An 11,684-nucleotide genomic window follows, 5' to 3' on the forward strand; every position below is an offset into this window, starting at 1 on the left:
TGCAAAATATACAGAAATTTTAAGACTTGCCTCCCAAATCAGACACTTGGATGCAAACACCACCCCTCCCATTCAGACATTTGTAAAAAGTGCATGGGATCCAAAGATCCAGTCTGGAGTTTTGCACTCCAAACAGAAACCTGGATGCAAACCCCCACCCCCCATTCAGACATTTTTAAAAGTACATGGGATCCAAAGATTCAGTCTGGAGTTTTGCACCCCAAACACAAACCTGGATACAGCCCCCCTCCCATTCAGACATTTTAAAAAGTGCATGGGATTCAAAGATTCAGTCTGGAGTCTTGCACTCGAAACAGACACCTGGATGCACACCCCCACCCCTCGAAATTCAGGCATTTAAAAAAGTACATGGGATCTAAAGCTCCAGCCTGCAGTCTTGCACCCCTGGTCCTCCAAACAGACATTCCACGAGATTTACCCCTCCCCCCCACACACATAATGGATCTTCATTAAAATTACATCTCACTTGCCTTCTCTCTTCTGTGAAGATCAACTTCAGTTCCAATTCAGATAGAAACAGGAGAGAGATGGCAAAGGCTAGGAACTGGAGCTCCTTGCCACCTCAGAGCACGCTGTGTTTGGAGGCCGGTCTGAGAGGCAGAGCAGAGAGGGAGCAACCAGCTTATGATTGGAGGAGAACTTGGTGAAGGGTGTTGTGATTGGCTGGCTTCCCTTCCTTCCTGCATGCTGCTTATGGTTTTTGTAAACAGGAAGCAAGTGTTGCTTGGAGTAGTTTCTGTGTCTGCTGCTTTTTCTGAGCGAGAGATGGTGAGTAAGCAAAAGGGACAGGAGGCTATTGAATGGAGGGGCCCTATAGTTGGAGGGGGGTTTGAAAGGATGGACCTGGGCCCTCCCAACGCCCCCCCCCCCTCGGTAGCTACGGGCCTGCCTCCTATGCTAATCACAGGAAACCTGATGAAATCCTGAACCAGTTACTGGAGGCAGATATGGAGTGGATGTGATGATATTGGTGAGCGGGCAGTCTGATCTGGGATTTAAGGTTCTGGATGGTATTGCAGTACCCTTGAAGGAGGAGGTCTGTAGTCTGGAGTGCTCTTGGACCCAGGCCTACAGCTGGATGAGCAGGTAGCTGCTATGGCCAGAAATGCCTTTTACCTGCTTTGACTGGATAGCCAGATGGGACATTTTCTGTGGTGCATGACCAGTTACATCTAGACTAGATTAGTGCAAAGTGTTCTAAGTGGAGCTCCCCTTGAGAAGTGTTTAGAACCTTCATTAGATAGAAAATGCTGCAGCCAGGATGATGCCTTGAGAGGGTTATAAGAATCATATCACTCCATCTACTCTGGCTTTCAATTTGTTTTTGAGCATGCCGATGTAAAGCCCTATATAGTTTAGGATCAACATACCTGAAGGACTACCTACTTCCTAATGAACCTTTGCAACCACTATGGTAATCTCTGGAGGCCTGGCTTTGGGTGCCCCTGCCCTCCAAAATTAGGTGGGTGTCAACCTGGGAGATGGACTTATTGGTAGCACTACCAAAACTCTGAAACTAAATAAATATAAATTATTAGAATTTAAATAAACCATACCATATCCTCAAATTTAAAGTGCCAAAAGTTTACATAGGAGGGATGATAAATCCTACCCCACATCCTATTTTTATCCACAGACCTCACCCCAGATACTTTTTGTCAGCTAAAATAATATCAGATTTAGGGAAAGGGCTTCAAGAAATGGGCTGCAGAAGTATGAACATGTATTTACCAATATACCCATTGAGTGCTCTCCATCACTCATCCCTGCTTTAGATATGATTGGGCGGATCCACATTTGAGATATTTGGCACTGAATCTTGTAATTTGGATATCAGCTGTTTTAGCTTAGTTATATGTGCTCTTCAGAACAACAGGTACAGAGCTTAATTCAATGAGACTTTCATCCAAGGGAATATGTGTAGGATAGAGCTATATCATCAAGCATTTGTCTATTTCTGCTTCTGTCTCTGGATCTGTCAACTTCCTTTTCCTCCAGTCTGACTCAGGTGTTCAGGAAAAGCCTTTGCTTCCTCATGCACATTATGGTTACCACCATGATTTCTTTTTCTGTGTAAACATTAGTACCAGGTTTGGTTATAATAAAATATTACATTGCAGCCAGAGTTTTGCCAACATATCTTTGATGGATTAAAAAAAAATCCTGGACCAATTTCTATGAAATAAAACCTAATTTTCAGTTTGATCCAGTTTAGATCCATTGTAAACAACATAAAAGTTTGGCAGTTCAGAAATCAGGCAGAAAAAAATATCTGTACCTTCCCTAGTAAATTAATGTGTAAACAACTCTACCATGGCATTCTTAACATTAATTCAATTAATCATATTCAGCTATCATGAGAATTTTTAATATGAGCAGAAAAAATACTTACTGTGGTAAAAGAGTTGTATAAGTAATATATGGCCCAGGAAATAATCACGATGTAGTAAATATTTAGCCAGAAAGAAAGGACAGCAGCAGCTAATCCCACACCTAAAGGAAAGGAGGAAAACTGAAGGTTTTGCAGTTTTCTTGGATACTTATCAGGAAAGCTACAGATTATAACATAAAAAGGACAACATTCAGAAATATTTAACCTCATGAAAGCTAAAATTAAATTGTTTTTGTATATTATGAACTGAAGCATAATCGCCCAGCCATTCCTAATATAGTAGAGTTCACATTAGTCACAGTATGGGATACCATCACCAACAAACCTTCTTAATAAGGTTTCAAACAATGGTATGTAACACTAATTTTCTGCTTATTTTGTTTGCGTTCAGAAGACTCAGATGACAAATTCATCACAAGGTGGGAAGGAAGAAGGAGTGAAAAGAAACGGATGTAATAAAATTGTAGTTTCTACTGGAAACAGATGGTTGGACAGACCAAAAGGCTGGATTTTTCGAATATATCTGTTCATGGATAAACCCCTAAGTAATCTGAAATCTTAGAGCGCAGCTAGAAATGACAGCATTTCATGTCTACCATGGGGACATGCCACTATTTTAAGGCTGGGAATTTCTTTTTTCAAAAACACCAGGGCAGCCCAATCTTGAAAGACAAACTGATAGTGCCATAGCTGAGTGGAAACCCAGGTGATCTTCCCTATGCAGAGATGGTTTGAAAATGGGGTGTGGTGGTGGTGGTGGTGGTGGTGGGAGACAGAAGCACTGAAGGCACTAGCATGAGGTAATGGCAGGGCTTTTTTTGAGCAGGAATGCACAGGAACACAGTTCCGGCTGGCTCGGCCAGGGCTCCGGCTCAAAAAGAAGTCTCTGGCAAAGGGAAGGCACTAGGCAGCCATGTGCCCCCAGACTTTGCACTCTGTCCTCTGCCTCCAGCATCCAATGGACTTGTGAAGAAAGCGAGAGACATGGAGCTGCCCGTGAACATCCCTTCCCGGGAGAAGCTAGGCCTGTTGCTGCCCACTCTGCCAGACATGGCTGTATTGGGTGTGTGTGTGTGTGAAACAAGGTCTCTTGTTGGGCTGTGTGAGAACACACATCCATGAAATGCAGTTGATAGCATTGTACTGTTCTATGACAATATGTGGAAAGTAACCTACTGAATAGGTGATGTCAGGGGATGTGACCTAATATGAAATGAGTTCCTGCTGGGCTTTTTCTACAAAAAAAATCCTGGGTAATGGAGACACGCCCATCTCCATTCCTGGCTGCTCCCTCATCCCCAGCAAACACTGTTCCTCACCTTCACTGGTGCTGGGGCTTCTGCTTTCCCCCAAGCTGCTTTCAAGCCTTGTCAGCTGGAGGAAGACTGCCTGGTCTCTGCTTGGCTAGTGTACCATCAGGTTGGCTTTCAGAATCAGAGCCCCATGGCATTTTTGAAAAAAGAAAATTCCAGTCTTAAAATTGCAGCACACACCTGTGGCTGGACACAGGAACACCATCATGTCTAGTTAAGTGCTTAGCCATCCTACAGCAGGAAAGCATTTGTGATAGACATGCTGAGGAAGGTGCACTGGAACATTGCAAATGTGTAAGAGATGTAAATGGAAGGAAAGACAGAATAGATAGAAAGGTGAGAAATGAGATTCCTGGTTAGCCATGAATGCACAGGCAATCCCGGCAAGTCAGTTTCTTACTTCAAAATGGAAATAAATGAGAATACTTAGTTTATTGTGAAGCTGAAGAAGACAACACTTCAACATTCCCTGAACAAGTACTATATAATTAAATAGAACAAAGCAGTAGGCAAGTGTACCTTTAAGACCAACTATGTTTTATTCAGAATGTAAGCTTTTGTGTGCTCTTAAGCAGACTTCATCAGACAAAATGGGAATGGCAAGCAGCAATTCTTAATGTAAGTGGACAGTGAGTTGGTACATAGAATTATGGGAATGTTTTTAGCAGATTAAAAGAATCACAAATAGGGATCTGTGTTTGTTAGTGTTAGAACAAAGCAGGACTGAAACAACACTGGAGGGTGATAAAAAGCAGACTGTTGTTATAGGTGTGAAGTGCCATAAATCTAGGTAACATTCTGGTTTAAATAGTTTTAATGTCTTTCTTTTTTTCCTAATGGCAAACTATAATGTATGTCAGGGGTGGCCAATGGTAGCTCTCCAGATGGTTGGGGCTGATGGGATTTGTAGGCAAAAAACAACTCTCCAGTGTTTTATCACCCTCCAGTGTTGTTTCAGCCCTGCTTTGTTCTAACACTAACAAATACAGATCCCTATTTGTGATTCTTTTAATCTGCTAAAAACATTCCCATGATTTTATGTACCAACTCCATGTCCACTTATATTAAGAATTGCTGTTTGCCATTCCCATTTTGTCTGATGAAGTCTGCTTTAAGAGCATACAAAGCTTACATTCTGAATAAAACATAGTTGGTCTTAAAGGTGGCCTTGTCCACTGCTTTGTTCTATTGCTTCAGACCAACCTGGCTGCCTACTGGGATCTATCTATATAATTAAATGTATCGGATGCTACTATTCTCTTTTAAAAGCAATAAGAAAAGATTTCTTCTTGAGTAAGGCTCCTCACTTTGAAGAAAGAACTCATAGAATGCAGCCCATAATGATTATGAAACCATCATTCAAAATTCACTGGAGGTTTTACTTTGTCTTAAATAATCTGTTACCTCGAGGAAAGGATCAGTTCTCTCCTTGCTTGAGGAAGTCTCCTTGCTTGATTTGCCCCCAGAAATCAGCCACATCCAGAAAGGAAGGAGAGAAAACTAGGAGACTTCAGAATATTTTGACAACCTGATACTTTTTGGAGGGAACAGAAGAGGAATTTTGCACCTTAAAAGTGACACACTGCAGGTACTTATTCACAGATGTGCACAATTTCTTTCCCTGGATTTTACAAGTAGTAATCTTTTGATCAAAGAGGAAAAGTCATCAGTTTCTCTGAAACACTGTGACATTGCTGGCCAGTTTTAAAGCCTGAGTGTTGTATAGACAATATGAAATGTGATTATGTATATAGTATTTTGAACACTTTCATCTAAAGAAGTTCACAGCTGAAAAAAATCAAGTTTTGATACTTAGGAATAAAGAATGATGAATCTATGGCAGAATCCAAGATATCAAAACCAGAATTATATTTCACAAAATCAACAAAAAATAAATTAAAAACTTCTGAGCAATGGATTTGTAATTTCACAAATTGGCTAACTTTGGCTTTGAACTATGCACTATCTATGTAGAAACTAAAATTTAGAAACCAAACAAAACCCATGGGATTAGTAGGAACCAGTGAACCATTATCTTTAGTACTATAAAATATCTTCAGTAAAATAGGATAATGGTAGGAAGAACTGGAAGGCAGGGAAGTGAACAGGCTTGGAAGTGCAATGCCAGGAGGAGGGGGGGGGGAGAAATACTATTTTAAAATGTATTTTTAGATTGAATTAAAATACAGAGCATGTCCTGAATCTGCAAGTTCGCTACAGAAATCATAGGAATTATTTTAATTCTGTATTGTACCTTTGAACATTGGAGCAAGCTTCCAAACTCCAAGACCTCCTATTGATGTGTATTGCCCTAGTGAACATTCCAAAAGGAACAGGGGAACTCCAGCAAAAATTAAAGTAAGGAAATATGGAATCAGGAAGGCTCCTGAAAAGGATATAGAAAAGAAGCAATCAAAATAAAATAGACATTTACCAAGCATATCACTGAGCAATAATTTCAACCTGAATTGTGTGTTTTTAATGAAATTAACAAATCATTTTGAGCAGCTCTCTCTTAGAATAAAACTTCAAAAAATGCTGCAATATTTAAATATAAATCTTTGTTCTATTCTTCTGTCACAGTCTTTGTGGCCTCTACTATTTGATTTATGACTCTTTCCTCTTTTCTTCTTATCATCCATTTTTTTCTTCACATCCTCCCTCAAAGCACATTCCTTCTGCATAGCATCTGAGCATCACGGAGCCATTGACTTAATTTTTTGTACTTTGTGCTGACAGTTAATATTTTTCATACTTCTAATAAACTAGAGCTGAGGAGACTTGTTTGTCAACTGTACTGGTTCACATAGAGACTCATATGTCTGTTTCACCACACAAATAAATCCTTTTTAACACAAAAAGCTTGTGCGGTTCAATGAGGCAGTGGGCTATGCCATGCAGGGCCACCCAAGAGGGACAGGCCACAGCTCACCCAGACCAAATATGATCCACTGGAGAAGGAAATGGCAAACCACTTCAGTATCCTTGCCAAGAAAACCCCATGAACAGAAACAAAAGGCTAAAAGATATGGTGCTGAAAGATGAGCCCCTCAGGTCAGAAGGTGCCCAATATGCTACTGGAGAAGAGCATTCAAGTAACCACAGAAAGAGTGAAGCGACTGGGCCAAAGCCGAAAGGATGCTCAGCTGTAGATGTGTCTGATGGTGAAAGAACAGTCCGATGCTGCAAAGAACAATACTGCATCGGAATGTGAAATATAAGATCTATGAATCAAGGTAAGCTAGATGTGGTCAAACAAGATATGGCAAGAATGAACATCGACATCTTGGGAATCAGTGAACTAAAATGGACGGGAATGGCTGAATTTAACTCAGAGGATCACTACATCTGTTATTGCGGTCAAGAGTCCCGTAGAAGAAATGGTGTGGCCTTTATACTTAACAAGAGAGTGAGAAAGGCAGTAATGGGATACAATCTCAAAAATGACAGAATGATCTCGGTCTGTATCCAAGGCAAACCATTCAATATCACAGTAATCCAAGTCTATGCCCCAACCACTGATGCAGAAGAGGATGAAGTGGACCAGTTCTATGAAGATCTACAACACCTAGAATTAACAACAAAAAAAGATGTCCTCCTCATCATAGGGGACTGGAATGCCAAAGTAGGAAGTCAAAAGGTGACCGAAACAACTGACAAGTTTGGCCTTGGAGAACAAAATGAAGCCGGGCAAAGGCTAATAGAGTTTTGTCAAGAGAACAAGCTGGTCATAGTGAACACCCTCTTCCAACAACCTAAAAGGTGACTCTACATGTGGACATCACCTGATGGGCAACACAGAAATCAGATTGGTTATATACTCTGCAGTCAAAAATGGAGATGCTCCTTACAGTCAGCAAAAACAAGACTTGGAGCTGACTGCGGCTCAGATCATGAGCTACTTATCGCAAAATTCAGGCTTAAACTGAAGAAAACTGGGGAAGCCATTAGGCCATTCAGGTTTGACCTTGATCATATCCCTTATGAATATACAGTGGGGGTGAAGAATAGGTTTAAGGAACTAGAGTTGATAGAGTGCCTGAAGAACTATGGACTGAGGTTCGTGACATTGTACAGAAGGCAGCAATCAGCACGATCCCAAAGAAAAAGAAATGCAAGAAAGCAAAGTGGCTGCCTGATAAGGCTTTACAAATAGCTGAGGAAAGAAGGAAAGCGAAAGGCAAAAGGTGAAAAGAAAAAATTTACCCAACTGAATGCAGATTTCCAGAGAACAGCAAGGAGAGATAAGGAGGCCTTCCTGAAGGAACAATGCAATGAGTGCAATGGTGTGATAGTTGGAACGTTCCTTGGCATTACCCTTCTTTGGGGTTGGAATATAAACTGATCTTTTCCAATCCTGTGGCCACCGTTGTGTTTTCCAAATTTGTTGACATAATGTGTGTATTCATAGATAATAATAGAATGGGAAGGACAAGAGATCTATTCAAGAAAATTGGAGAAATCAAGGGAATGTTTCGTGCAAAGATGGCCATGATAAAGGTCAAAAATGGTAGGGACCTAACAGAAGCAGGAGAGATCAGGAAGAGGTGGCAAGAATACACAGAATAATTATACAAGAAGGATCTCAATGTCCCGGACAATCATGACAGTGAACTCGATGACCGTGAGCCAGACATCCTGGAGTGTGAAATCAAATGGGCTTTAGAAAGCATTACTAACAACAAAGTGAGCGGAGATGATAGTATCCCAGTTGAGCTATTCAAAGTCCTAAAAGATGATGCTGTTAAAGTGATGCACACATCATGTCAACAAATTTGGAAAACACAACAGTGGCCACAGGATTGGAAAATATCAGTTTATATTTCAATCCCAAAGAAGGGGATTGCCAAGGAACGTTCAAACTATCGCACCATTGCAATCATTTCAAATGCTAGCAAGGTCATGTTAAAGATCCTACAAGTTAGGCTTCAGCAGTATGTCGATCAGGAACTACCAGAAGTTCAAGCTGAGTTTCGGTGAGGTAGAGGAACTAGAGATCAAATTGCCAACATTAGATGGATTATGGAGAAAGCATGGGAGTATCAGAAAAATGTCAATTTCTGCTTCATTGACTATGCTAAAGCCTTTGATTGTGTGGATCCAGGGCCAGCCTGTGGGTCCCTGGCGCCCTAGGCAGGTGCCCCCCTGCCACCCCCCTGTGGTGCAGCACCCCCGCCTCCTTCCTCCCCCCTTCCTTTCTCATTTGCCCCCCGGCGCCCCAGGCAAGCATTTAGTTTGCCTTCCTTTCCCCCACGCTGCCGCTGCTGTCGTGGCCGCACTCTGGCCCGCTGCCGCCACCCCCCATGCCTTCTGGCCTGTCGCCAAGCTCTATTCGCTCTACTTCCCTCCTGCGCCGCTTGCCAAATTAAGGCCTGTTGACTACTCACAGCCCGCGCCTGCGCGTTTTGACTCAACAAAATGTGCAGGCGCGGGCTGTGAGTAGCCTACAGGCCTTAGTTTGGTGAGCAGCAAGTGGCAAGGGAGGGAGGGAGAGCGAGTAGAGCTTGGCAACTGGCTGGAGGGTGTGTGGGGTGGCAGCAGGCTGGAGGGGGATAGTGGCTGCGGCCGCGGCAGTGGGGGGGGGGAAAGGAAGGCAAACTAAGTGCTTGCCTGGGGCGCCGGGGGTGCCCAATTTGCCATCCCCTGCCTCCCGGTGCCCTAGGCAACCACCTAGTTTGCCTAGAGGCAGGGCCAGGCCTGTGTGGATCACAACAAACTGTGGCAAGTTCTTAAAGAGATGGGATTACCAGACCAGCTCACATGTCTCGTGAGAAACCTGTATAAGGGTCAAGAAGCAACTGTCAGAATGGGATATGGAACAACTGATTGGTTTAGAATAGGAAAAGGAATTCGACAAGGATGTATATTCTCACCCTGATTATTTAATTTATATGCAGAGTACATAATGCGGAATGCTGGCCTGGATGAAGCACAAGCCGGAATTAAGATTGCCGGGAAAAACAACCTCAGATATGCAGATGACACTACTCTAATGGCAGAAAGTGAGGAGGACCTAAAGAACCTCTTGTTGAGGGTGAAAGAGGAGAACACAAAAGTAGGCTTGAAACTCAACATCAAAAAAACTAAGGTCATGGCATCTGGCCTCATCACACCTTGGCAAATAGAAGGGGAAGACATGGAAGCAGTGACAGACTTCACATTTCTGGGATCCAAGATCACTGCAAATGGTGACTGTAGCCATGAAATTAAAAGACGTTTGCTCCTTGGGAGGACAGCTATGGCGAACCTGGGCAGTATAATAAAAAGTAGAGACATCACTCTGCCAACAAAAGTCTGTATAGTCAAAGCGATGGTATTCCCAGTAGTAATATATGGCTGTGAGAGCTGGACCATAAGGAAGGCAGAGCACAGAAGAATAGATGCTTTTGAGATGTGGTTCTGGAGAAGACTCTCGAGAGTCCCTTGGATTGCAAGAAGATCAAATCAGTCAGTCCTAAGGGAAATTAACCCAGACTATTCCCTGGAAGGTCAGATGCTGAAGCTCAAATACTTTGGCCACCAAATGAGAAGGGAGCACTCCCTGAAGAAGACCCTGATGCTAGGAAAGACAGAAGGCAAAAGAAGAAGGGGACAGCAAAAGATGAGATGGCTGGACAGTGTTACTGATGCAACAAACACAAATCTGAGCAGACTTCGGAGGATGGTGGAAGACAGAAGGGTCTGGAGTAACTTTGTCCATGGGTCGCAAAGAGTCGGACTCGACTGTGCGACCGAACAACAACTTATTCCTTATATCCTAGTTTTTTAAAATCAGCTAAGCCTTGTTTATACTGAAAGTGGATGCATATCTCTAACCATCAAAAACACATGCCTCCCAGAGTATGGTGGTCATAGCTGGTTATCTTCCTCAGAACAGGACAAACCAGGTGGTAAAAAGAGCAGCCCATATGAACTTCTCCAGATCTTGTAACTCTATATTGTGATAGCATTTTCAAAAATGGCAGAGCTTGCCCCAAAAAATCAGACGTGGATTGTCAGCCTTTTCTGACCTCCCATTAGGATCAAGACAAAGTAATGCAACAGAAACAACTTGTCATATGTCAACCCCATGTATTTTTGTAGACCTATGCTAGAAGCTATAAATTGTTATCATAAGTTTCTCTTTGCATTGCATCAGTAGCTGATACTTAACATATGCCTGCATTACAACAGAAATTCCATTCCTGCATTTTAATGTACAAAATTGAAAATACTTAAATACAAATTGAACCATGTACCTCCTCCATTTTTTCCACAAAGGTATGGAAACCGCCACACGTTCCCTAAGCCAATTGCATAACCCACACAGGACATAAGAAAGTCAAATCTTCCCTTCCAAGTGTCTCTCTCTGGAATGTCTCCTTTCTTCTTCTGCACCTTCACTACCAGAGTTTTAGGTTTGTCATTGGTGATTGAGGCATCACTGAGTTCTGTGGAGATTTGCCCATCAACAACTTTTGTTCCATTTGTTGCCATTTCTCTAAGTTTAGATGGAGAGGCTTTGGTAGCCAGGTGAGAAATGTCAGCACCAGTCCACGTGGACAGCAGCTTTGCGGCTCTTGACTGCCCAATTTAGGGTTTACGGGGTTGTCAAAGTAATAACGGAAATGAAGCTTGAATGCATTAAAATGCAAACAGATATCTTGTCATAGCTGTCTGTATTAACCTGGAAAACAAGACTGGAAGAAAGAGTTACACTGCGTTTATTACCAGGAAGAAAGGTCAGGAGACAACAATTATATAATGGAGATTAAAGGACTGGATAGGATATGGGCATAACAATATTGCCAACTGTATGTATATACACATTTCATCTAATAGAACCAAAACAAAGCAGCCACATAGAATATTACCTTCATGCCTTAAGTATTTACATGAATTTACTAATATTCTGGTTTAGATGATTGCCTATATCAGTGGTTGTAATGTCAGGTATTAATTTATAATAACCACACCAT

The 11,684-nt window shown here is 42.1% G+C and overlaps 1 protein-coding gene across 1 annotated transcript in view; it reads right to left on the reverse strand.

The window, feature by feature from the left end:
- Positions 1-11,412, reverse strand: part of SLC6A1 (solute carrier family 6 member 1) — a 44,834-nt gene extending 33,422 nt beyond the window's left edge. The window contains exons 1-3 of the mRNA XM_060239878.1: positions 10,965-11,412; positions 5,981-6,112; positions 2,414-2,514 (exon numbers count right to left, since the gene is read on the reverse strand). Of these exons, the coding sequence (XP_060095861.1) occupies positions 2,414-2,514; positions 5,981-6,112; positions 10,965-11,202 (471 nt within the window). The 5' untranslated portion in view covers positions 11,203-11,412. The remainder of the gene's footprint in view (positions 1-2,413; positions 2,515-5,980; positions 6,113-10,964) is intronic.
- Positions 11,413-11,684: the final 272 nt, after the last annotated feature.

Source organism: Heteronotia binoei, chromosome 5 (assembly GCF_032191835.1).
Source record: "Heteronotia binoei isolate CCM8104 ecotype False Entrance Well chromosome 5, APGP_CSIRO_Hbin_v1, whole genome shotgun sequence".
Taxonomy (NCBI): domain Eukaryota; kingdom Metazoa; phylum Chordata; class Lepidosauria; order Squamata; family Gekkonidae; genus Heteronotia; species Heteronotia binoei.